The sequence below is a fragment of the Mycteria americana genome, chromosome 8, assembly GCF_035582795.1.
Source record: "Mycteria americana isolate JAX WOST 10 ecotype Jacksonville Zoo and Gardens chromosome 8, USCA_MyAme_1.0, whole genome shotgun sequence".
NCBI lineage: Eukaryota > Metazoa > Chordata > Aves > Ciconiiformes > Ciconiidae > Mycteria > Mycteria americana.
In genome coordinates, this window is record NC_134372.1 from 48,528,858 (window position 1) to 48,555,831 (window position 26,974).

General features: G+C 53.5%; 1 protein-coding gene across 5 annotated transcripts in view; it reads right to left on the reverse strand.

Annotated features, from left to right (window-relative positions):
* Window positions 1-53: 53 nt before the first annotated feature.
* Window positions 54-26,974, reverse strand: part of ANKRD11 (ankyrin repeat domain containing 11) — a 161,075-nt gene continuing 134,154 nt past the window's right edge. For all 5 annotated transcript variants that reach the window (XM_075511106.1, XM_075511103.1, XM_075511104.1 and 2 more), the window contains 9 exons: window positions 16,732-16,902; window positions 15,343-15,546; window positions 13,334-13,476; window positions 12,740-12,887; window positions 5,159-11,892; window positions 3,753-3,851; window positions 3,502-3,645; window positions 2,246-2,338; window positions 54-1,321 (listed from right to left, as the gene is read on the reverse strand). In XM_075511106.1, coding sequence (XP_075367221.1) covers window positions 1,136-1,321; window positions 2,246-2,338; window positions 3,502-3,645; window positions 3,753-3,851; window positions 5,159-11,892; window positions 12,740-12,887; window positions 13,334-13,476; window positions 15,343-15,546; window positions 16,732-16,902 — 7,922 coding nt within the window. In that variant the 3' untranslated portion in view covers window positions 54-1,135. The remainder of the gene's footprint in view (window positions 1,322-2,245; window positions 2,339-3,501; window positions 3,646-3,752; window positions 3,852-5,158; window positions 11,893-12,739; window positions 12,888-13,333; window positions 13,477-15,342; window positions 15,547-16,731; window positions 16,903-26,974) is intronic.

Consider the following 26,974-nt stretch of genomic DNA (forward strand, 5'->3'; position numbering starts at 1 on the left):
ATCTTTTCCTTGAGAGGGAAAGTGCTGCCTAGGGTGAACTGCACAGACAAAGATAATTTTAATTAATTTATTTATTTCTTTACACATAACTGAAAGTGATGTTACAGTACATAAGTTATTTACAACTGTGCAGTAATGTGTTGCAAAATAAATTATCTAGAAGGCAGCAAAAGTACATTGTTAATGTATATAAAAACTGTACAGCATTTATGGGATACAATTTTTCTTTATATGAGTATTGGCTCTGTAGTGTTTTCAAGTTATGTTCTCAGAAAGAGAAACGAAATGCCCAAGATTAAAGGAAAAAATATATAAACCACATGGATTTTACTCCATTAAAAACACAGTTGGCAAAGTCCTTTCTCTGCGTCACCATTTCCCCGCCCGCCGCCGGCCGTGCCACCCCGGCACACGGTGCGCAGGCGGCTCCTCTGCTCTTCCGAAACGGTGGCGAGCGGCTGCTGCGGGGCGCCGCGGGCGCACCCCGCCTCCGCAGCCCGGAGCCGTCCACACCTTCAGAGCCGCGTCTGCCCAACTTGGACGCTGTCTTTTTTTTGTTTCTAATTGTTTTTTTTTTGTTTTGTGTTTTTTTTTTGTTGTTTTTTTTTAGACATACCCAGGATGGAACGAGAAACTCAAACACCCCCCCCTCCCCCCATGGTTTCCTACTGCAGCTTCTCCGAGAGGAGATCCACGACCGGTGGAAAACAGAGAGCTGGAAATCACGGTGTTCACAAGTACATGAATCACGTGGTTGCTGGCCCCGCTCAGCAGCTTCTGCAACACACAAATGTGTCCTTGGCCTCCTCCCTCCACGCCTCTGCCAGTCTCTTGGCCGGTGAGTGCTTGCTGCCCGCGCAGACCGGCTGCCTCCCTGCCGCAGCAGCCGGTTGGAAAGGAGATGCGCCCCGGCCCGCTGCCTGGCGGAGCTGCCGTCAGTCCGGAAGCGAGGGACGCGTTGTGAAGAAAGTGCAATTATTTTTCTTATTGTTTTGTTTTCTGCCGATAGCTGCTTCCTCCTCCTCTGACCAGGGATTCATCAGCAAGCGGTAAGGGTGAATGTGAGCTCGACCGCCCGACCTCGGAGGGCTCCCGTCCTTGCCAGTTTTCAGTGATGTCTCCTGGTTTTGAACTGTCATGCCGGCAAGAGCACAAAGTCATCATTCACATCGACCATTGGCACATAGAACGAGGGCACCTCGTTCACGCAGAGGGATTTGTGCCCCGCGGGGTCCAGCTCCTGCACCTTCAGCTGCCACTCCATCCTTTGCACTGCGTTCAAGGCGGCAGCTTCGTGTTGCTGTCGCATGAGCAGGCACGTCTGGATCGGGGAAACAAAACCAAGCAGAGATGAGGGGTGAGGGGAAGAGGGCAGGAAAGGCTCCTGCTGCCCGTCCCACCCGGCAAAGGCAGGGGCCCTGCAGCCATCGCCGTGGGCAGAGCGGCAAGCGGAGCGAGGGATGCGACACAGCCTCGCAGGAAGGAAACCGGGACTTGGGACGTCTGCTGAGCCCGGTTCCAGCAGGAGCAGGGGCAAGCCCAGAAGGGCCTCCTGGGGCGGCTTTTGAAGGCTTGTAAGCACTCAGAGCACTGACCCTGCTGGCGACAGCCGTGGCAGACAGTCCCCATCACTGGTCCTCAGCTGCCCGAGAGCAGGGTCCCGCTCCCTTCACGGGAGCTGCCAACTCCCTCTGTGTCACCAGCTGGAAGCGCAATCGTCCCTGCTCCCTACCGTGCCCGGGTTTGCCACTCAGAGCTCTGCACAGCACTCTGGAAAATCATTGCATGTGCTCCTGCCACCTTGAAGTTTGCCATAGGTTTTGAGCTTGCTGCAGCATATGTTGCTGGCAAAGAGCAGGCCCCGAGGGTTTAACTGACCGAGAAAGCTCCAGACCACATGGCACGAAGCAGAGTGACAGCCAGCCAGCCCTAAGCAGAACGCGTCTCCCTTCCCCCTTTTTGGAACCAGCAGAGGCAACTGCGCTCCCCTAGTCCCCGCAGAGGCTCCCACCTCTCCGCCGCGCCGTGCACAGAAGCGTCCCCCATCGCGTAACACTGCCCAGACCACCTCGGGACGCCTGCTCCCGGCGGATTTTTGGAAAGCACAAAGGCAGCTTCCAGGCTACAGCAACAGCCGGGACCCCTCTCAGGGAAACCCTCCCCGAAGCAGGCAGAGCAGCAGGACCTGCTGCTGCCCACGCGCCGCGGCAGCAGCCCGGAGCACCGGGGCTCCCGCGCCTCTCACCTTCATTCGATCGTACTTGTCATCCACGTCTTGCAACCAGGAAATGAACTGTCGCGCGTTGAAACGGTCTCTGACCGATTTGTTTTCGTCTCCCTAAGCAAAAAAACAGCAACAGGGAATTACACGGTAGAGTTGTTTTTTTAACTTTAAGCAGTCACAGGTCTCACAGGCCATATTCAAACCCCTCTTAGGGCACACACTCATCAGAAACAAGAAAGGTGCCTGCAGGGAGGGAGAACAGAGCACGCTGCTCCCAGCTGCTCTTGCAGCCCTTTGCCAGGGGCTTCAGCCTCAGACAGAGACGCACACACCCGTGTGCACGCACTCCCTGGTTTTGCTTGCTTTGCAGAGAATTTGTCTGTGCCAGCCCGTCACAGCACCCGCACACCTCTGTCTCCTTCAACTCATGCCCAAGATCGTTACGTCTTCCCCGTAGAAGCACAGACACTTGGCTGGGAAATGCCGAGGGATAAATCAAGGCTCCCGGATCAATACGCCAGGTCACTAATAAATTCCAGGATCCTGTGCCTGCACAGGATCCCTCCTGCAATGCAGCAGCGTGCTTCCCCGAGCAGCCGGGCTGGCGGCAGCTGCGGTGCGCAGGCTGCAGAGGGTGCTGGCGGGATGGCTCGGGACCACCGAAGCCGCACGGCCACCGGCTGCAGACGCCGGACACGATTCCCCCTTCTCCGGCACAGAATGATGCGAAATCGAAAGAAGAAATGACCACTTTTTGTGGGCTGTGAGACAGAGCCTGGCTCTTTCAAAGCCGCTATTCAGACACAAATCAATTTAATGGCGCTCTCCCCTTCCTTCAACAGGAAAAGATATCCCAGAGTGTAGTAAAATAAACCTTTTGAGTGTGCAGATGATCCTGATCAAGAAGGAAGGCAGAGGGTCCTGAGACTCACTGATAAACACGAGTCATCTCTGCTCCTAAAGAGACACGATGCTCCCTGTATCCCCGTGTTCCCGGATGTATTTCCTTCCCCGGCACGCACATGGGGTATCCCAGAACACGCGACACCAGAAACGGAGCCAGATTAGGCAACCTGGGGACATGCTGGGGAGGGCTCCTGCAGGATGTCCTGCAGCTGTGTGCCACGGTGGGAGACAGGCACCTGAGCAGGGAGAGCATTAGTAACTGCTGCCTGCATCCCTCCCTCCCTTCCTCCGTCCAGAAAAGCACCGTCTCCCTTGGGGTCTTTTGCACAGCACCTCTGAGACACTTCTTCACCACCAAGACAGGCACTGACCTGATTTTCTAGAGGCATGTTATAGACCTCGGAGTCCAGCAGCATGGTGCAGGCACTGAAGGGCACAGCCTGGTTGGCAATAGTCCTTGCTGCCCGACAATGAACTCTCAAAATCTCCTGCTCGCAGGAGACGATGAGCTTCTCCTGAGGAAGAGCAAACGAAGCAGTGAGCGCGGCAGCCTCAGTTTCCCCAGCAGAGGAAATTCGGGACCTCTTTCCCAGCAGGAGTTTCCCCCGGTGCGCTCCCTTACCCGCTCTATGCTGTGCTGGAGCCGCAGCTTCCCCCGGACGGCTTCCTGCTGCTTGAAGAGCTCCTTCAGAGGCTCCGCGAGCGACGGCGGCGGGGCGATCTGCGGGCACACGACGGCAGAGGGTTAGAGCCAGCAACGCTGCTGGGTGCGCAGCCCAGGGGGGCTGCCTGCCCCCCCCTGCCACGCAGGGCCCTGCCTGCGGCACGGCCTCGTAGCTGAAATGCAACTCGGCCAAGGGCTCGGAGTGGGGGTCGGTGCCACCCTGCGGGGTGCTGTACGGAGCTGGCCGGAGGAGAAAGCCTGCCCATGTCCTCAGCAGGCAGGTGGCAAAGGAGAACGTCCTGCCAGCGCTCAGACCACAGCGAGGGGTGAGACAACAGGGCGAGAGGTGTCCAGTGCCGAGAGACGAGCTCAGCCTGCAGAACCAGAGCCTAAATCGCCCCACGTGCCGCAAGGACAGTTCGCAAAGGGGCCCAGGCGCGTCTGACGAAGGGGATGATGCTGTTGGAGAAACGCTGCCGCGAGCAGCCCGGTCTGCGCACCGGGAAGGGTGCCTGGGTCCTCATCTGTCCTGCGCTTTCCTGGGGAGCAAGGCGCTCCTCAAGCACAGCCCAAGTTGCAGAACAGAGGAGCAGACAGCTCTGGCTTAGTCCAGGAAGGCACAAGCAGATGCGAACGCAGGCTACCACCACCGCAGCGCTGGGGCCGACAAAGCGCGCGTTAACTCATGCAAACAGTAACTCATGCGTGGACTACGCTGCAACAGAAATACCCGCAGACCGGGGTATTTCACCCTGCCTGCAGCAGGGAACGAAGCCTGACGTGGCCGGTCGTATCGACCCTCCTCCTCCAGGCCGGATCCCGGATTTACTGCCTGCAGCATTAAGCTTATCGATGCATTTGTATTAGCAAGTCCGTTCGTGCGGCACAGCAGTGAAATGCAGATGCCATGGCCAAGGAGCGAGTGCTATCGGCAAGTCAAATATCAGAGCTTGGGAAAATAAAGGCAGGAGTTAAGAGCCATCTTTTTCCTACAGTCTTCTAGGTTCATTATCCAATTACTATACTGCTTGTAAAAGCAATTTTGCCTTCCAGCCTCAAATCCAGTGGATTCATACAAACTTGCTCTAAAGCCTGAACAAATCTCAGGTTCCCAAGCACAGCCCAAGGTCTCCTCTGCAAAAATACAGCATCTCAGAGGGTGCATTTATCAGGCAGCCATCCACCTACCAAGGGTTAGATTTGTCGTCATGAGGATGTTCTAAAAGTAGGCTAGAGCCACGGCTGGGGCACCGTCGGCATTGCAAGGGTGCTCACGGCGCACAGGGGACAATCTGGCCGTGCTTGTAGAGGCAAGGGAGGGGACAGTCCCTGACGCTGCGGTTTAAAGAGAGAAGGTGACTCACCACTGGGATATGGAGCTTGCTTAGAGGCTTGCCATCCAACAGGTAGGAGCCTGTATAGGTGACATATTCAGCGTAGCACTGCGGAGCTTGGGGAGTAATATAGCAGAGGATTTTCCGCTTCTCTTCAATCTTTTTCCTGATCTGGAGGTACTCAAAGTAGGGGTTGGACCTGTCACTGTGATAAGGTTCGATGTCGTCCAGTTTTATAGCGTCTACGATAGCTGCCAGTGTTTGCTGTATCATCTCCCTCGTCTGCTGGGTGGACGTGTTGATCTGCTGCTGCAGCTGCTGGTTGGAGCGCTGGAACCGGCGCTTGCGCGGGTGCTGAGCCTGGGAATCGTCCTCCTCTGTAATGCGGCCTTTGGCACGTGTGGCGGGCGCAGAAACAGGAGGAAATTCCTTCTCAGAAGAGGCGGCGTTCTGCTTGTTTTGGTTGGCGAGCATCTGAGCCCGGTTCCTGGTAATCCGCTGAGGAATCTCTTCTATTTTGGGTGGTTTGGGAGCTTCTGCTACTGGTTTTTGTACTGGTTCAACGACTTCTGCTTGAGCGTTGCCCGGAGGTGCATCTGCCTGGGAGGAAGGGACTTGGCTCCCACCGCGTGCCGCAGCACCCTCCTGTGAAACGCTGCCCTCTGTGGTGGCCACGGGTGGGGGACAGGTCTGGGAGCTGCTCTCTGCCACCCCGCCAGAAGATGACACGTCTTCGTGCACGGCCTCCACCTCTTTGCTCTCCGCTTGAGTAGACTCGGACGGGGTCTGCTGGAAAATCTGTGCTTCCGAGTCCTCCGCTCCTTTTTCCTCAGCCACGTTCAGCGCTTCTGAGGTGGCTTCTTGTGCAGCCACTTCTGGTTTCTGCTCCTCTGCTTGTGGCTCCGTCTCCACGGGCAGGACAGCAGTTGCCTGGCTGGCTGGCGGCTCCTCCGGCTCACTGGACGCTATTACGGACGCGCTGGCCTTCATGATCCCAGCGCTTGTCTCTGAAGCTGCTGCTGGGCTTTCTTCTACCGCTTCTGCCTCCGTCATCTCTGTTTCTGCAACGTCCTTAGGTTGGAGCGGCAGCTCTGGTAGTGAGAAGGGGCCAAGGTCCAAGTCATCTTCTGTATTGGTGAAGGGGTCAGGCCACGTTACCGCCTCCTCTGTATTTGCAGGCGCAGCGTTATTGTTTTCCAAATAGTTGTTTTCTGGCGCGCTAACAACTTCTGCCTGAGGTTCTGCTGGCATACAAGGGGGCTCTGGAGGTATCTCAGGTGCTTCTTCTGGAAGAGGCTTGCAGTTATTGAAGAACGTGTCTAATCTAGTAGGGGACATGTACGGAGCTTGCTCTTCGGCATTCGCTATTTCTGCTGGAACTGCTTCCTCAGCATCCTCCTTGACTTCATCGAGCCCCGGTTCAGACACTGACAGAGGGTAAGATATGGGAGAAACGGGGTAGGAAGTATCTGTGGGAATGAAGGCTACCGGTGTAGGATGAATCGGCTCTAGGGAACAGAGCGGAGGTTTCGGGGACTCGGAAAACCTCTGGGGAGATTTCATCAGAAGCTCTGAGCCCATGGACCAGCTGACAGAGTGCTCTGCTGGGTTACCCATCAGGCTGGGAGGAATGGCGGTGTCAGGGTTTCTGGAAGGAGGGTTATCCCAGTCTATATTGTTTTGTTCTGGCATACCCGAACTAAAATGGTTTTCTTCAATTGGTGGTAAGTAGGTAGATTCTGGTGGCATAATGGAGGCAGTAGCTTGCTGCTCTTCCGTGGTATCCAAGGGCATGCCAAGGTCGGGGGGAAGAGCACTTTCTACCGAAGGAGCCAGCAATTCATCTCTGTGGGAAGGGGAGGATTTTGCTTGTAAACCAGAAAAGACACTTTCAGGCGACTGGGCGACTCCGCTGACAGCTCCTGGCGCACAGTGCAAAGCTTCCACTTTCGGTGATGAAACCCCATAATCTGGTGAGTAATACCCAGGAGATAAACACTGGAACTTCTCAGCAGGAACAGAAGGAAGGGGAACTTTCTCCTCCATTAAATGCTGCACTGGAGAGTCATAATTTGATGTCGCCGGGACGCTTTGCTGTCTGAAAAATTTATCTCCGACACTGAATTCTTCTTCAGGTGCCCTTCTGATATCAACGGAGATGGAACGATAAAGGTTCGTGGAGGGTATGGTACGAGTCGGGGTCTGACTCGGGTTCTCAGGGAGCCCACTGGAAACATTCGCGTATCTGTCGAAGAAGGATGGAGAACAGGCGTTCATGGACATCGTGGATATGGGCAGCGAGTGCTGCGAGTCCGCGCATTCAAACATCAGGTCCGTGTAGTCTTCGTTGCTGCACGAAGGAGTCCTGGGCGTCTGCATCACCTCCTCGTAGCTCGGACAAGAGACGACGGATGCCGGGGTCGGGACTCCCGTCGGCCGGTTCTGATCCGGCCTGGGAGATGCCGGGAGGATCTCCTTCAGCTGAGGACCCGTTATCCAGTCCTTGGAGTCCGTCCCAACAGCAGGCTGTGCCTTGTTTTCCGGTGACAGTATAGGAGTCAGTGGACCCAATTCTTTAAGTTTCTTGTCCTTGAGCTGAGTATCCAGCGTTAACGGCTTCTTTGTTGCCAGATCCAAACTCCTCTTGCGCACATCTTCTGAGCTTTTAAGTTTGTCCTTTAATTTGGGGTCTCCGGACCTGTGCCTCATTTTCTCCATTTGCTTCATTCTCTCTTTGTGCCTTTTGTGGCGCTCCTCGATTTCCAGGTCTTTCTGGCTCAGCATCCTCTCAAAGCTGGTCATCATCAAATCACCGTCTCCCAGAAGCTTCTCCCTTGGCCTGGTATCCTTCTTGCTGCTGTCTTTGGAAAGGGTTATTTTTTCATTCCCATTGCTTATTTTTATTGACTCTGATTTGTCTTTCTCTTGGTTCTCCTTGAGCTTCTCCTTCAGTTTGGTTTCGCCGAATTTGAGGTTGTCCTCCTTTGACTTATCTTTAAAGGTGGTAACTTGAGGACTGTCCTTGTCTTTAAGCGTTGACTTTGGCTCGTCTTTGTGATGTTTGAAGAAACCATCTGCATGTTTGTCTCTATGCTTTTCCTTCTCCTCCTTCCATTTTTCCTTGTGTTTATCTCGCTTCTTTTTCTCTTTAACTGTGCTGATGGCGCTGGAACCGTAAGTCTTTTCTTTTTCCGCCTTCTTTGACAGCTCTCTTTCAGAATCATTTTTATCTTTCTTTTCAGAAAATAAGTAATCAATGCTTTTCTCTGGTTCCTCATCAGGCTCTGCCTTCATGTTGTAGGAAGTGCTAAAAGCCTCCCCATCCACAGAGAAATCTTTTTCATAATGAGCGGAATCCTTTCTGCTGCTGGAGTCTTTGAATTCTTCTGTTTTTTCCTTTTTCTCTGTCTTCTCCTTCTTTGCCTTTTCTTTCTCGTGACTTTTCTTTGACGAGGATGAGGAATGCCTGTGTCTCTCCTTCTCCTTGAGTTTGTCCTGCAAGCAGGGTAAAGGGAGAGAGTCCTTAAACTTTTCTTCAGCGGCATCAGTAAGAGAGAGGTTAGAAGACTCAAAGAGGCTGGTCAGTCCTGGATCTTGTCCTCTATCTGTGAAGCTGTCAGAAGAGATCTCGCTGATTTTGTCATTGGAGTCATCTCTGTAGTCATTCAGAGCCTCCTCCTCCAGTTTCTCCAGCAGGCTCTTCTCTGACTCCCCTCCTTTCGAAGACTTTTTCTCTTTGGAATGCTCTTTATCCGGCTTCTCCTTATGCTTGCTTTTCACCTTGTCGTCATTGGCATGTTTCTTTTCAACCTTTTCTGGGAGCTTTTGCTTGTTTTTCTTCTCTTGAGTGGAATCTATGGACGTTCTGTCTTTCCTGTCCTTGTACTTCTCGGTAGAGTCTTTCTCTTTCTTCTCTTTGTGTTTTTCAAAGGAACTCTTCTCCTTCTTCTCTTTTCCCCCTTCCGATGTTCCTTTGTCCTTCTTCTTCTCCTTGGAGTCCTTATCTTTCTGCTTCTCTCCCGAATGTTGCCGGTCGGAGGAGTACTTGCGGTGCTTGTCGGGGTACAGCTCCTTCTCAGCAGCCGCGCCGTCGTCCTTCTCCTGCAGACTGTCCAGCCGATGCATTTCGCTCCCAGCGGAGTCGCTGACTTTGAACCCAGTCAAGCTGTAGTCATCCCTCTCGTCTTCGCTTTCATCCGTGAAGATGTCCGCAATGCTGTACCAGCTTTTCTCCTTGCCTTTCTTCTCATCCTTTTTCTCGGAGAAGTCCTCTCGATCCGCGGAGAAGTTTTTCTCTTTCTTCTCTTTAACCTGGTCGAAAGAACTCTTCCTCTCTTTGTCTTTGCTGTGCAGGTCTTTGTATTTCTCTTTAGATTCTTTCTTCTCTTTGAAACTCTTGTCTAGTTCTTTGTCTTTCAGGATTTTCTCAGGAGCAGCTTTTTCATTTTTCTCCTTGTCGCCTTCTTTGGATTTTTCCTTGTATTTTTCTGGCTTCACCTTTTCTTTTTTTTCTTTATCAGGAGCATCCTTCTTCTCCTTTTCCTTCCCAGAATGGTGCCTCTCCCAGCTCTCCAGAGTTTTACCACTGAATTCGGGGTCAGACTTATCCTTGAAGAACGTTTCGCAGCCGTATTCTTTAAAGTCATCTCTATAGGGCTCCTCCTGCTTCGTTTTGGTATCTTTTCGATCTTTAGAGCCATCAGAGGAATCTTTTCTGTCTTTGTTGGTTTCACCCGTATCTTTTTCTTTCCTCTCCTTGACGCTCTCTGCAGAATCCTTCCTCTTCTTATCCTTTTCAGGCAAATAACTGGGAGTAACTTTGTGTCTGTCCGTTTGGTCCTTTTTCTTCTCGGAGCTTTTGTCCACATAGTCCCTTTCTTTCTTCTTTAAGAAAGCGTCCTTTTCGTTACGTTTCTCGTTGTATTCCTTCTTCTCTTTCGTTTTATTTTCCTTTTTCTTGTCTTTAATTTCCTCTTTCACAGGTTCTATGATTAGTTTTGCCACGGTGTCATTTTTAATCTCCCTGAAATCTGTTACTGGAGAATCCCAGCTATCTTCACCTTTGAAATCGAAGGATGAATCAGAGGACAAGTCTGAAAACCACCTCTCTTGCTGATCATCCGAAAGGCTGAACTTCGTGTCCTCACTTTCGGGAAATTGGTTTTTGTTATTAAACTCATCAAACCCAGACTCATCCCTGTAAAGTTTTTCTTTTTTGCATTTTTCTTTCTCTTCCTTGAAGGATTTTTCTTTCTCTAGTTTAGAAACCTTCTCCTCCTTCAGCTCATTCTTCTTTTCAGATTTTGACTGCTTGTCCTTTGACTTCTTCTTTCTCTCCTCCTTGTGTATTCTCGGCTTCTCCTCTTTGGGAGACTTCTCCTTTACAGGTTTCTCTTTTTCTGATTTACTTAATCCTTCTCTGAAGGATTTGCTCATGTCTTTACTACCATCTTTGACTTTTCTTAATGATTTCTCCTCTTTCGAGGATTTTCCAGTCTCATCTTTAAACAACCATTCCTTCTCCTCCGCTTTACCTTTGGGGAGCTTTTCCTCCTTCTTACCATGTTCTCGCTCATGCTTTAACACTTTCAATTTGTTTTCGACTGGATTTTCTGTCTCTACTATCAAGCCTTTCTCAGGCTTTTGTTTAGAGTCCTCAAACTCAAAAGAAAACGTTTTGATTATTTTAATGTCTTGGCTGATGGGACACTGCCCCTTCTCCTTGTTTTTATGTTTGTGTTTTGTTTTATGCTTTTTAACAACCTTCCCCTCCTTGTCCAGCTTTGGAATTGCTCCATCCACATTGCTATGGAATGAATTCTTTTTCTCAGAAACAGTGTTGTGTGGGGTGTTTTTCTTTTTGTGCTCTGGTTTCTTCCTGACTGGCTTTAGCGACTCTAAGCTCGAGTCCTCGGACGAGTAGTCTGACTCACTCGTCAGTCTCGTCCTGGTGGAGTCCGATAAGGAACTGACATCTGACCAAGCTGGAGAAGATATGGTTTTCCAATTGTCCGTCCTCCAGTGCTTGGAGTGCTGTTCTGTAAGATTAGGATTATGTTTCTGGGATGCTAAACTCCCATGAGAAGAGGTCGATGAGGCAGACAGAGAGTTAAACAAGGAGGATTCCTTTAGCACTAGCCTGGAGTCCTTTACACAGCTAGAGCTCTGAAGAGAGTCTCTATCATCCTCCTCACTCTCCACATTTTCACTCTCTGATTCAGAGGAACAAAATTTGTCATTTTTTTTGCCAAACCGAACCTCTTTGCTTTTCGTCTCCTTCTTCCGCTTCTTTTTTACTTTGCTTTTCTCCTTCTGCGGCTTTGTGCTGGCGGGCTCCCGAATCTTGCTGCTGGGCAATATCGAGTGGGTCGAAAGTCGCAGCTTCTCCCCCGTCCCCACAGCAACGCTGGTCTCCTCCTCGTCCGAGCTGTCCGACAGAATGCGGTGGACAGCTTTCTTTGGTGTAATTGTGTTATTTTTAGTATAAGTTTTCACTTCCATTTTGGGTATGGAAATGAAACTGTTTGCTTTAGTCTCTTTTCTGTAATCCTTTTTCAGCAAATGTTTGTCATCGACTGGCGGGACCCGGTCCTGCTCATCGTCCTCATCAAATTCATACTCATCCTTCACCGGGGTGATGGTTTTGGGGGGCTCCTGGGCCTTGGGCTTGTGCTTCAAACCCTTCTCAAACTCTGAGTCTGTGTTATTGCCATCAACAGAGCTGGAGGGAGCGAAGGAAGGGGCATCCTCCTCTTCTGAGGTCTCTGCAGAGAGAGAACAACAACGCATTAAGGGCTGCGAGGGGCTTCGGGGAGGGAACATCATCAGTCTGCTGAAGACATGAACCCCTGCAAACAGCCCTGTTGCCCCTTTGCCTCACCCAGCCTTCGCTAAGCCTGCAGCTGAAAGCTCGAACCGCCAGGTTGGGAGATCTTTTAGAACGGGACAGCTATCCGGTCTCAAACCTGCACGGGGTGTTCCTCAAAACAACACCCCGGGTCTACCAAGAGAAGAACTTTTTAACAGGGTCACGACTGCGAACAGCACAGGCCAAGACTCCCCATAAGCCTGGAACTCCAATTAGCACTGATTAAAACCTGCAGCGTGTCCCACCTGGCACAGCCACGCCGGTGGCACTCGCGGGACAGGCTCTAGCAGGGCACTCCGCTGAGGGACAGCCCGGGAGCACAACCTGAAACGTCAGCGCTGGTACAGCTGAGCGCCGTGCCCCCTGACCGGGGAGGGACGGGAATACACGACGTGCACGCAAACCTCCTCCTCTCTACGCACAAGCTGGAATATTACCCACATTTTGTAAAGGTAAGACATCCATTTACCTGCAATTGGCTTCCAATCCTACATCTCGATTGCACCAGGCAAGTGATCTCAACGTAGGCTTGCAGGGCAAACAGCTAGAGCTCCCGGAGCTAAAGGCTGGTAGTTATGTTGTCTGAATTTGGGTTACAGCTACAGATGGACTCCTGACCGTGGCAGCAGCGTGCAGATATTCTGACAAGAGTCTAACTTCACTGTCCTCTTAACGTCTCTGTATTAACAGACAGCTGCAGGCCACAAACATCACTCCCACGTTCACAGAAAGGTCAATCTCACCTGTTGAGCTCTCTTCGCTAGAGGGGTACGTGGTCTTTCCCAGGAGCAGATTCACCATGGTGGGAGAATTAGCTACTTTTAAAGGTGTCTCGCCCTTCCTGTTGCTTTGATGAGGATTCCCTCCATAATGTAACAACAATTTCACCACCTGAAAACAGAAATTGAGACTTGAAGGTGCTCATGATGTTTCGATTCCAGGCTTTTTGTACAACTTTCATATATAACTAAAAGGGGGAAGTCCTCAAGCAGTCTGTCCTCCGGACACGCCTTATGGTACTAACAGTCACCAATAAGGAAGGAGATAAAAACCAGCAACACGAACCAACTTGGGCAGGAAAGAAGGGAGAGGAATGAGACACAAAGCCATGTTCCCTCCCCTAGTCCAGAAGAAGAATGAACTATCCCTCTGCACAGGGGAACACCAATTCAAACACTCAGCACTGGGGCAGGGAAATTCTTGCCCACTACATAGCTATCAGCAGCAAATGATAATAAAATAACCAGAATCTCTGTATTTGCACAGTTGGCTGCTTGAAGCACAAGGAAAAAAAAAAGTCATTAAAAAGACAGCTATGAAATCCAGCAAAAACCTACCTTGAAGTGCCCGTTATTCGCTGCATCGTGCAGCGGGGTGTCGTCATCCAACCCCTTTGTGTTGACTTCGGCGCCCGCGGCGAGCAACTGCTTTGCAACATCGTAGTAACCCCGGTTGCACGCCTCGTGCAATGCCGTCCAGCCTGCAAGCAAAGGGACACTCAGAACACGGCCATCACCTTCACGGAAAGAGTCAGAGACAGTGAAAAGTAACCTCCATCCACAGAGGCTGCAGGTGCCCGTGGGTCAAGGGGTCTGTGGCTCTGATGGCCAAGAAGATGGTCTCATTTGCCCAGCTCCCCATGGCCCAGCAGGAAGAAACCCGCAGCTCTGCCTTCAACCAGGCGGTAGTTGAATGAAACTCTCTTTTCCCTCCGGTCATGCACTGTGTTACAGACAGATCATCTGCTAGAACGGACACAGCCCCGGGAAATGGAAAGGCAAAGTTTTGTGTAGGAAATTAAGAGAATTGCTGATGCCACATGGAAGGCAGGTCTCAAATCCTTTCCCCCTTCCAACTCCTCTGTAAGGGAAACACTGCCGCCGAGATCCGGACTGAGCTCTGAACTGCAGACATCGCTCTGAAACATCCCCCACACAGACCTCACAAATATTTTCTGTGTGTTCTCCAAAGCAAGCAGCCATGCCGCCGCAAAACAGGCCCCCGGCTCGGGGAGAAACCAAACAGCAGGTCTCCACAGTAACAGTGGCTCTAGTTCTCAAACAAACCTCCGAAGAACACAGAATGAAATATTTTATCATGTTCAAACAGACTATTTTTAAGCAGCAACTGTTTTGAAGTTTCCCAGCAAATGCGCATGGCTCCTTCGGTGTTTTGCTGATAGCGTCGTGGGAGCTCATGCTGTTACCTTCACTTGGAGCATTAAAAAGGGGCACCTGTGACCAGAATTAATCACAACTGATACTTCAGTCTAGCACTGATATTAATCATACAGGCGGAGGAACATGCATATATCTATTTATAGCCCCAAAATCGTGCGAAGAGAACAGCAAAGAGCAAAGTCAAGCTCTCGGACGTGCTGGAAGAAAGGCTGCCTCATGCTAATTTAGCCCCCCTCTTGGTACGGGTGTGCGTGAACGGCACCATTCATCATCTCAGCGCCGCCGCACTCGGGGCCGTTCCCATCCCAGGCTCGGCTGCAGCCGCAGCCCCACACCCCGGCTCCTTTCCCCATTCCCACTGCCAGAAGCTGGAGCTTCACAGCACTGCTGAGGAGGAGGAGGAGGAGGAGGAGGAGGAGGAGGAGGAAGAGGAGGAGGTGGTATTACACCCAGGCAACGAGCTGAGGCTCAGGACGGTCACCGTCTCCTCTAATTCGGATGCCTGGCTGGCGCAGCTGGGAGCCTGACCTCGCCCTTCACATCTGCACTGCTCCCAGTCAGCGGCACCCCCACGTTGGGCACTTAAAAACAAGCCCCGGAACACTGCAGGCATCAGCCATTCAGCTCTGGAGCGATGACTTTACAAACCCACTCTTTTCAGTATTTTTGTGCATATCATTTCTTGTATTGTAAGTTAAAAAAGAGCTAAAACAGCCCACCTCCCTTCGCAAATCCCCCTCCAGACTTCCAAGTCGGCACCCACGTGGAAGGGCACAAGAAAACGGACCAGAGGGTCCCGGTCACAGTTTCAGAGCGTGGAGCCACGGCAGCCCCAGCGATCGCTACGGATCAAGCCCAGCCCAGCATCCCCTCCCCGAGCGGCAGCGCGTTCAGAGCAGACAGGACAGCCTGAGAATGTAGCTGCCAAACTCCAACAAGGGAACTGATGTTTTTCAGGGATTTATTATTTTGACAAATCTGTAGCAGGGACAGCAAGACTTTTTCCTCCCCAAAGGGCAAAATCATCATTTTTGGTTAATCCCCCCTTTACAAGTAGCAAACCCATGTTATAAAGAAACTACTTTCTCTGGTGGGAGCCACTCTCGGAGGTGGGAAAAGGTACGGATGGTGGGCTGTCCCGCCAGTACTGCCAGCGGGCCGGTTACCTGCAAAGTCTTTCACATTGACATCTGCACCCTCGATAATGAGCTCCTTGATGCGCCGGGCATCTCCTCGGATGGCAGCTCGATGCAGCCGAGTCTCTCCTCGCTCGTTTCTCTTATTTACTTTATCTTTGGTTTTGGAGGCAGAGTTAGGAGTTCCCTTCTGACAAACTGTAGACTGAGAGGGATGCTTTGGTGTTGTGTCAACTGCATGGAGGAGAGAAACAGTCAAGAACCGCGATTCAAAGGAAGCCCTAAACCCTTAGAGGGAGCTCTTGCAACACGTTTCATCTCGCCTCTCCACAAGGCACCGAGAGGCAACCGAACCTCTGAAGTCGATGTGAAGACAAGAGGAAAGCCTGCGTGTGTATAATGCAGATATTAATTGCAGGCTGCCAAAGCTCACTGGAGAGAACTGCAGTCCTTGCAAAGACTGTAGGCAACCCCATGATTTAGGAGCAGACAATGCAGCTCCTTACCCGAAAACCTCATTTCCTAAGGGAAGTGGCCTTTCACCAAGTGCACGTGAGGTCTGACAGCCTTGGGAGGAGACTGCACATTTCCTGGGAGAACGCCTGAACGCTCTGAAGACTACACAGCTTTTTGCCCCTTTTTTTTTTTCCCCAAGTAACAGCAACATAAGCAGCTAGATCGGTGTTAAGAACAACAAAATACGTGGCTAAAAGCTGCAACGTTTGTGCGTAGGATGCAGACGTGCACATACAGATAGCACAGTGCCTCTAAAAACCCTGGGGAGGGTCATGTATCCAACAGATAAAAATTACTAAAATACAAAATCCGTGGTAAACGCATTCCAGCTGCTCCGCATCTCAAGTTACAGTTGCAGTGGTTACACGTCTTATCCCTCTCCATAAGAAGAAACATTAAAAAACCCACAGAGGATGATATTTTAACTTTATTCACAATGCTCCTTTACTGAGTTAGCCTGAGATGCCAGTGGAAAACGTGAAGCTCTGACGTGGAGGAGGCTCCCATGGAACCGAAGCTCTAGTTAAGCAGCCAGGGCAGGCTCAGTGGTGGCCTGGATTCGGCCCGTGGGACATCTCCTGCTACTGCCTTATACTGGAAGAAGGAAGGGCAGCCACAGCCACGTGTGAACCCCAGCAGCAGCTCCTGCCTGGACTCAGCTGCAGAGCCCCGTGGGAGCGGGCGTCCCACTGCCCCGCTCCAGCATCCCACCCACGGCGCACGGAGCAGCACACCAGCCCCCCTGCACCATGCCGGGGGTGGCAGCTCACCTCTGCTGCCGGACCTGAGCCTCCTGGTGACCCGGGGCCGGGCACTGAGAAGCCCAGGTATTCGAGAGCCTCTCGCTGCAAGCTCACGGCCGTCCGCCCACACCTCTGAGCAAAACCACCCTCTGGATCTCACCTGGGCTGTTTGCAGACTCTTCCGCTGTCATCTGCATAAGGAGAGCGACTTGCTGGCGCTCAGAGAGCGGGTAGCCTGCCCGGATCCCCGAAAGGCCCATTCCGAAGAGCAAGCCAGGCTTTCTGGTGGCGGGCTCCTTTTTAATCCTCTTCCGCTCTGGACCCTGTTTTTCTGTGGTGCAAGGAGACACAGAAACACAAGCCGTGAATATCGCTGCGACTGAAAACCGCGTTCGTTTCTGAGCAAAGTGCTAACAGCTCTCCAACTCCGTTTCCATATCTCACAGATCGAAAAGCCTACAGTGAAGAATGCATCCCTGCGGTGGGAGCACTGGTACCCGGGGCAGCCGCCCGGGCTCACGCCGCTGCGGTTGCAGCCGGGACATGCACCGCTCCTGCTGCCCACCAGCTCCTCCGACAGCCTCTCCTGGCACAGGCTTCTACCAGTTCTCCCCCCGCCCCCATCAAACAGCAGCGCAAGAGGGAGGAAGCGGGTCCTTCGTGGGGCCGCTGCCAGTACTGTACCTTCCATCTTGCTTCTAGGAGCCTCCATTTCATGCCATGGTGCTTCGAGGAGCGTACGCAGCCTTACACCACCACAGCATAGACTGAACTGGAGGCATCTAAAAGCATCAACAAAGAGTGCTAACAAGATACAGGCTGACAGCTCGGAAACGTTGCCATCTCACCCCCTCATCATCATCAAACCAAGGACTCTGCAGCCAAACGGGTACGTTGCCCCGGGGAGCACCGGGCTGGCCCTCTCCTCCCAAAGTGGCTGCTTCCAGCCTAGTGCAGAGCACCCACCTGCAGTCAGGCCGATGACTGCTTAGCCACATCTACTCCTGCATCCCTCTCAAAAAATCCCAAACAAATCAGAGGGGAGGAAGAAACCCCTGCGCCCGGCTTGTCATCCCCCCAGTCCCAGCCTGACACTCGGTCTCCTAAATCACCCAGCTACAAAGGCAGCTCCTGCTGAGGGACTGAGCGCAACCGCCTCTAAAGCCGGTATTTGCTGCTGGCGTGCCATGTCCACAAGAACGAGACAAAACCCCAGCCTCTCCCTGCACCTCCAGCCTTGATCCCAGCGACCCACACAGCAGCCTGCTGCAAGCTGGTGAGAACTGGACCCCGCCGAGCATTGTGCAACTTGCTGCCTCCCTCCCCGCTGCCCAGCTCAGCCCAGCTCGCACACCTAACTTCTGCAAGAAGCCCGATTCTACAGCTTTTCTTAAGTATTCTTCCAGTTTTCTTTATGCAAGTATCGATCCTTTTCCCATGCAAGGAGAGTTAGCAGCCCTTCCTCCGCGCTTCTGGTTTGCTTGCTGCTGGCCAGTGAAAGCACAAATCCTGCTGCACGCTCGCCAGTGGGTCCGCAGAGCCGCAGCCATGCCAGAGTCCCACTGAAGGGATGCGTTCGGTGAACAAAGTTTCAAGGTGCCAGTTCAGGAAACAAAAATTAAGTTGCCTTTCCCGCAGCCAGACAAGCAAGAGAGACAGAATATCTATCTGCAGAGCAGCACGGCAATTCCTCGCCAGCAGCCAAGCTGCATCCCTCCTACCAGGCAACTGTCCTAAACCCACCAAGAAGCATAAGGAAGATACGGTGCGTGCGAGTGGAAAATCCAACTTTGCTCACATCTATTTCGAAGCACTGCTATAGTTTGTTTAGAAGCAGGCTAACTGCAGGGCTCCCACTGCGTGCAGAGGGCCCGTAACGACATTCTTAGCAGCCACGGCTATAAAAGTTATCAAACGCAGGTGAGTGTCTCCTTGCCCCCACATCGCATGCTCAAACGCCAGTTCAAATCGAGGCCGGTTCGACGCTGCTCAAGAAACCCGAGCAGTAAAACAGCTCGCTGCAGCCCTGGCGTAACGCAAAGACTGCGTACAGACGAGCTGTTCAAAACCTCCTGCATAAACAGAAACTCTGTCCTCAAGCTGATCGCACTTGCTTTTCAAGAGAGCAAATCCCACCTGTGACTCGGAAGCACAAAGTAAAAAACCTTTTTAATGAAAAGGAGTTTTGACTCACACAGCCAGCAGCCCCCGGGTCCTGCTGGGCTCGGCCCCAGCAGGGACTGGTACTTGGCAGGATGCTGCCAGAAGACACAGAGGAATGGGGGGGTTATTTATCACCGCAGGGCTGCAGGTACCTGCTCCCCCCGAAGAGGAACGCCGTGACCTGGAGCACTTCCACGTGGGCTGACTACGCTGCTGACATGGTACGGCAGGTCTTCCAGCAAGGTAGCATAGGACAAGGGCTCTCTTCTACTCAAACGTTTGACTCTAAACATCTTACTATTTTGCTGAAGATAATTTGAGCATCCCAGAAAGCGTTAGAGGGATGACACAAGGAGGTCCGCAAACAAGTAAATGTCTGATAACGTTCTCCGAGAAACAGGGCTTCAACTCCCAGCAGCCAGGGAGGGGAAACTCCACCAAGTCATCACCCACTGTCTGCCCACTCCCCAGCTCCAGCAGCCTGAAACTGGGAGTCAAAAGTGCGTGGGGAGATGTAGAGGTCCAAGAGGATTTGCAGCGGATCACGTAGATGCAAGCTTAATGGACTAACGGACTAGCTGCATCCAGTCTCTTCCCTACCACCATCCCTGGGCCAGGGCAGGGTCCAGCAGCCCAGGGTAAGGCAAACCCTGCGACCTGCAAGCTCTAACCCAGCTCTGCTCATCCAGTCGTATTTGTCATTTTGTCAAATTCAATGTGGGTCACCGGCACGCGGCCACCGGCAGGACAGAGCCTGCTTTGCCTCCGCGCAAAGTCCAGCAGGTCAGGCGAAACCGCCAAGGGATGGGTTTAAACTCAATCACCGGACTTTGCGCCGAAGTGCAGGTTTCCTCGTTCATTCACCAAACTGCCAGTGGAGTAAAAGTCTCTGGCAGATGAGGGCAGCAGCGTGTGGGGACGTCTCTGCTGCTCCGGCTCTATTCGTGCCGCTTGCATCTCCCGCAGTCCCTCGGCTGACGAGCAGGCAGCTCCAAAAACCTTTTCCCTGCACCACGCACAAAGGTGCCATCCTCTGCTGCTCTCCCGCTGCCAAGGTCTCATCCAGAGCAGATGACTTCCATCGACCCCTGCACCTGGGATCCTGTACATTTAAGAAATAACAACTCCGTACCAGGGAACCTCTCCAACCAGACAGCACGGGCCACCCCTCTTCAAATACAAGCCCTGGAAACGCATCCGTGCATTGAAGGAGAATCCCAGTCTAATTCTCCGAAGCCACATTTCAGTCACCCTGGCAGTCATAACAGAGCTAGAAGATGAAATCAGATCACAGGAAAGTAGATAGTTTTTTAATGGCTTTAAATAAAATTAAACTCAACGTGCTTACGGTAAGAAAACAATTTAGCCCAGGCAGTTCCAGGAGCCACGCTGCTGAGCAGCGTGTCCCGCCAGGCACGCTCGCCCCGAGCACAGGGACACCGGATCTGCATACGCTGCACCTTCCTGCTCCTCGTTAGGCTCCGGAGCTGCTGCTCAAAGCAGGCTTGTTAAATCCCGCTCGGCCAGGCCCGACTTCTCCGCACAGCTCAGCTCAGCAGGCAGCTCCGGGCCGCATCCAGCCGTGCCACGGAGATGCTCGAGGGGGTCACACCTCGGCCAGCGCCAGCGGGCCGCGTCTTTGAAGCACAAGCGATGCACAAGGGTTGTACGTGGTAGAGGGCTGCTCCGTGCGTATGGAGCCACAATTAGAATGGGAACATTTTCATTAATATTACTCAGCTGCTGCAGGTTGTCAGCATGAGCCTGTGATTTGCAAAAATTGATTACCAAGTTCAACCGAAAACCCCTAAACTCCTATTAATTCTGCAGTTACAGAAATTTCCTCCTCCACAGAACATTTAACATTAAAAAGCATGTGATGAACAAGATAAAAATAAATTGGAATGCGACTGCCGCGTTCTCGCTCGCTGTGGCGAGGCAGCGAGGGCCGGCGGAGGCAGCCAAGGACTCGGGCTCACACGTGCTTCCCTGTGGGAAGGCGGCATCGCCCGGCGCCGCGCATGTCCCTGGCGCTGGAGGATCGCATCTCGTCCTGCTCACGCGCTGCGCTGACCGCAGCGCTTCGCTCCTCGGTGCCTCCTTCTGCCCAGCAGCAAAGGGATTTCTCCCTCCGGTGCCGGGGCCTCGCTTACCCGTTCCCCCGAGGCCTCCCCGGTGGAAGGCAGCAGAGAAACACAGTACTATCCCCTTTGCGATTAGACGCTTTTCTGCCGGCTGCCGCAGCGCAGAGGTTAATCCGACTTCTTTAAGCGTTCGGGGGGAAGTAGGTCGCCGGCTGCGCTTCCTGCACCGGTTGCATAAGGAGCGGGGCAGGGCTGGGCTGTGCCTGGCATCCGATGGCTCCCGCACCCGGGCGCAGGCAGCGCGGCAGCCCCAGGCTCCCTGCGTGGCACGACACTCGGGCAGAAGCGAAGCATCTAAGAAGGCCTGAAACGTGAGCAGGAAGGATGGAGAAGGAGCTTCCCATCCTCAGCCTCAGCAGAAGAGCCCGGCAGGGTCCTGCTTGGCCCTGTGTGAGTGAAGTGCAGGGAAGGCTCTGGGCTGGCTTCCCCAGCCCTGGCCAGTCCCAGGCTAACAGAGCTGGAAATGTGGTTTATTTCGATCTGGAAGACTCTACTCAGAATCCGATTTTCAGCAGATTTAAGCACCTGCACAAAGATCTCGGCTCAACCGCTTCAAGTGCCACTGGCTCCTGCAGTCTGCTCCTTCTCCTCTAATTAAATGCTTTTCTGTAACACCTTGCAGCAACATGGAGCAAATTAAGAGAAACGCTCACAGCGGGTAAATACCTCAGCAAACAGGACTAAAGGTTATTTTACACTAAAACCCCTTCAGCAAGGCCGTACGCACGCCAGTCCCTGCATGGAAGCACAAAACCCAGAGGTACGAGGGGGTGTGCAGGCAAGGAGCCCCCCCGCCACGGTTATCTCACTGCCGATCACCAGAGATGGTGGCTGGACCGCGCACACCGATCCCAGCGGGAAGGAAGACCGCAGGGACCCAGCGATGTGCCGTGCGCCCGCCCGGGGATGAGCCACTCCTCCATTTAGCTATTTTTAAAGCAGCTCGTTTGCTGCTTGCTTCAGCCTTCTGCAAACTTACAGAGCAAAGCTTCAGCCTGGCGCTGCCGTGGTTTAATTTGGGGATCCTGCTCAGCTCTTCCCTCACGCTGACGCTAGCAGGAACCGCGTGCACAAGCTTAAAGGGGAAAGCAGGATCTGAGCAGAGCTGCGGCTGCCGAACGCAGCCGGGGAACTGCTTCTCCTTCCTTTCATCACGCTAAACCCGAGAGGCTCGCAAAAGGCAGAACAGGAGCAGGTTCCCAGGACAAAGGGGTTTGAGCATTAGCCCGCAGGTGGTTCTCGTGCCCAAATTAGACTCCAGGTCACGCGACGCTCGCGCTGCTGCAACGGGGAGCACAAATCCGGGGCTGCTGCAAGCCCGTCGCCGGCTCCGCGGAGGTCCCAGGGCAGGCGTTGCTTCGCACAGAAGCACTCAGCGCTGCCGGGCTGGCTGCGCGCACAGGGCAGCACCACGCAGGCTGAACCCCCGGCTCTAGCCGAAACGGGAGAGAGAAGAGAGGCAGAGAAGGAAAGAGAAAAGGGCGGTGATGGAAAATCTTTCAGAGATTTCTCAAACACGCACTGTGAGATGCCGGCAGGTTGTGGGGACGGGAGCTCCAACCCGGAGCTGCAGCTGAGCAGCACAGCTCCTTGCTCCCCACGAACGCGTCGTGCCCTGTAATGCAAAAAGCATCTGTTTAAACTGCTCCAACATGACACCACACGCATATAAGGTGGTACCCTGAGGAAAAATACCATTTCCAAATAAGCGGCTCAGGCTGAACATCTCACAGCGCTGCACTGAGAAATTGACTGTTGGCTCGCCAATGAGTCGGGATTTTCAACAGTTTATTTGCCGAGCAAGCACACAAACAAAAGATCAATAAGAATAAATTAGAACGGCACAGACAGCAATAGAGACTGCATTGCACCCCCGAGAGACCACACAAGCCTCTGCTTTCCCCTTCCACAGCCTAGCATGCGTAAAGAGTGACTCATTTTTACTGCAGAAGTTGTAGGGCATAAAACATTTTGGAGCACGTTGGCTCAAACCAGGGGAAAAGCAGGTTTAACCTGAGCACGGGCAGCCCGGAGCCCCAGCGTGCGGATGCTTACACGTGCTCGCAGGGCATCGGCAGACGTGGACCAACGCGTGCTGAAGAAGACTGATCACGAGTCGAAAGGTTTCCAGCACCACGATACAACCACGTCCCAAGGCTCCGCGGGCACCCCAGAATTTAAGGACAAGCACACAGGACGGTGCTGAGGGGAAGGCTTCGAGGCGGCAGCGCTGCAGGGGTGCGGGGAGGGCGGCAGCAGGTTCAGCACAGCAGCGGCGTGAAACGGGAAGCAGCACAGCGGCGCGGGCAGATAAACAAGAGAGGGCAGCAGGGGAGCAGGACAGAAGCCAGGCGAACGCGAGGCTGCGAAGAGCGCAGCGAGAAGGGCAAACAGGGCTGGCGTGACCGCACGGAGACCACCGTAAAGCAGAGGAACGCGGCACTCAGGGAGCTGCACCTGAGGGCCAGCGCAGGGAGGAGGCAGGCTTTGCACCAGGAGTTCACGCTGCAGAGCCCGCAGTACAAACGGACTGGGGGGCAGAGACGGGAGATGATGTCTGGCTGATCAGCCAAATGAAAGCAGGTGCCAAAAAGGAAACCGAGGAGGAAAACGAGAGGAAAAACTGTAGCAGGGTCGCTTTGGCAGAACGGCAAGGAAGGCACCCTGAGCCGCTGTGAGCTGTTTCCTAATCTGAAGGATGGAGAGGGTCCAGAGCCAGAGACTCATCCTGCACGCTAAGCTGAAAGGATGGCAGAGACATTGGCTTCGACAGTCAGGAGCGGAGGAGAGGTGCCGGCGGGAGGAACAAGCCCGTTTATAACCACGTCAGGCTACTGTGCGTGGAGCTGAGCCCACTGTCCTCACCGCTCACGCCAGCTCCCCGAGGACAGAGGATCCGCAGGCCCCGACCCCAGTGGTTTCAGTATTTTTAAAAGCATAATTCAGCTAGAGAGGTTTAATGCTGTGCGGTAGCCTGCGATCCAAATACAGGTGTTTTCCCTAGACTTGTAGGACAGACGACACAGTTGTGCAGAAATGTGTAAATGCATCTTCTCACCAGAGTGGCCACTGGCTAACAAACTGCTGTGGGAGGAACCGAGAGGCTGATATCAGAAACAACAATCTCCGTGTTAAACGGGAATAATTCCAAGAGAGACACTAATTTTCAGGTCCAGACCTTTCATTTCCCATGAAACAGAAAGAGCCGGAGGAGGGAGGACGGGGGAGGAAGGCTCCGCACAGCCGCCCGGCCAGCCCTCCCCTCCCCTCCCCGAGCTGGGGGCAGGACACTGCAGACAGCGCTGATAAAAGCTCTTGTATTAAGGAAAAAGCCATCATTGATAGATTTTTGGTTCACAGAGACACAGCACACTGCAACCTCTCACTCTGCATGTTAAGGAGGTGATGCGGGGGGAGGAGGGAGATTTATGGCAGCTCCCGTCATAAAACGACCTGCTTTTCCGCACAGCACTTCCCAGATGGCTGATGCACACGGGGAGTTTCTAAGGGTGATCTGAAGGCTGGTGTTTGCCAGTCTATCCACACTGTACCGGCATTATGGAGCCCAGCTAGAAACGGAGAAGCTCTGACATTCACTCTCTCCTTGGTTGCTAGGTGAGCACAGTTTCTTGACTATTTTAGTACAAGGACTGAAATTATACAACCAAAGAAAGACCCAATGCAGCACAGCCCCAGCTGCACACATCAGACCGAAGCCAGCGACAGAAAACACGCACAAATAACAGTTTCGTACGCAGATGCATTTTTTAATAAGCCAGCAATTTGCTTCTCACGGATTCCCTCGCCAGCCTCGCAACTTGTGACTAACGAGCCCGTTCCCATGCGATGTCGCTCAAAACACTCCCAGGCATTAGGCAACCCAAGAGCCGGCTCCAGGAGAGGACGATGGTTTAGGTCATCTGATTCATCAAGCATTTTCTAACCTAGCAATTAGCGTCACATAACATACTCGGGGGATTAGCACGAAGGAAGCTGCGAAGCAGCAGAAGTTTTAAGCTCCGAGGCCAGCTCCTGCTGACCGTACTCACACTAACCCCGCTCCACCAGCAGCACCTCCCCAGCCAGCTACGAGCCCCTGGGCTTGGCCCTGGGCTCCCGGACAGCCCTCCGGAGCCAGGGAAGGGTGGGTGTGCACAGACCGGCTCGGAGGGCTGCCTGGGGTTTTGTCTCTCCCCTCTCTCCCAAAAAGCGAAACCCTCCTGTGCCAAGGTGGAGCCTCGGGGCGACCGCTCATGTGCTCTGCAGAGGGGCAGGGGCACCCACGGCACCTTCAGCAGCAGCTGCTCCGGGGGGTACGGCTGCTTGCTAAATAAATATATCATGGGGTCTAAATAAATCGCGGGGACTGCAACACAAAACCTCAGAAACCTGCTGCCTGGTCGGGAAGGGAGCTCAGGGTGGGGGCAAGGAAGCTGCCAGACATCCCAAGTCAGAGAGGGGAGCTGGGTGGGTGGACGTTGCCCCGGCCCCGCGGCAGTGCCAGCCCACGGCCGGGGGGTCACCGACACCCCCTCCGCAGAGCGCGACGGGCAGCCGGGAGGGGTGGCAAGAGAGGGCAAGGGGTTGGGGACACGGGAGGGCTGGGGACGCGGGAGGGCTGGGGACGTGGAGTAGTTCCACCAGCTTCTTATTCCCAGCTTCCACCCACTTTATTATTCAAGAACTTAAAAGCACGGTATTGCTTTTATTTCTTTTTTACAAGCAGGAGACAGAAACAGCTTAAGGACTTTCACATTCCAGCTGCGAGGCCTGCCAGGCTCTCAGGCCACATTTTCCAGTTTTCCTCCCCGTCCACAGTCTAGCCACCTCTCCCCACCCCCCCGAGCTGAGGTGACCATCAAATGCCACGAGACCACAACAGACACAGATGACGCTCTTGTCATTTCTGTCGGCACGGGAAGGTGCTGTTCTCCACCTCCAGAACAGGAGCCTCCTCCTGCTCTGTGCCATGCACCGCAGCAGGTCCCCCACCTCCGCTGGCCCCAGCGTGCACGGCATCGGCATCGGCATCGCCACCTGCCCTGACCCGGCACCACAGCCTGCCGTGACATTTGGTTCAACTCAAACAACTGTAGCAACAACAACAACAAAAATACCAAGCGATGCTGAGAAATCCCATGACCCGAAGCCACAATGCTGCTACATCACACACCGCTCACCCCTCCCGCCCCGGCCGGGGACTGAAAGCGGCAACGCTCGGGTCGGAGGCACTGCTGCCGGGGTGGCAGGGGCAGAACCGGGCTCCGGCTCGGCCACGGGCCGCTGCCGGGCTGACGGAGGAGGAGGCAGCTCGCCATCACTGCCGGACCCGAGGGCTCCAGCTTTCAGGTTACCACCCACTGCGTTTAAATGGCATCCAACCCACCGAAGACCCCCTTCTGCAGCACTTCCAGATGAATGCAAACCCCTCCTGCCTCCTCCTGCTCCCCTTGCCCCCTCCGCGGGGAGGCTGCAGGGAGAGCTCAGGTTTGCAAAGCACTCAGCTCAAGAGCTGCCACAGACACAAAAGTCTGTGTGACAAAACACTTGAAAATTAGGATTTCTCTGGCGTTGGGGAACTTTACACAAGTGAGGCGTTCGGTTGTGGACTGGGCACCCCACCTGCAGCTCTCGCCACCCAAGAGCAGCAGACGCTGCGCTAGCTCTACGTGGCCACGGCAGCGAGCAGGAGCACAGGATGGCTCCAGTGCCTCTGCTTTTAAGAGTACATTTATTTAAGGCTGGGTATTATTTAGCAATGGCAGCGTTTGGACATGATCTGGACAAAACTGAGCTTCTCTCTTACGTGCACTGATTTTGCCACCGAACCTGCACAAAACCAGTCCTCGAGATTTCGCGCAAGCCCGAGGAACAGCAGTGGAAGTTGAGGGGTGGAGGCACGAAAAATACCAGCAGCAACCCTGCAAAGGCAAAGTAAACTCCAGCGTCTTCCTCACTTTTCCCAAGTGAATCCTCAGAGGAGACAGACCTTCTGCGCCCGGGGAGGTAACGGGGCACCCCGCACTGCTGCGGACCTGCAGTTTTGACCCAGCCTTGCTCAGGCCCTTCCAGCTCCCAGGGAGAGCTCTTGGAGGC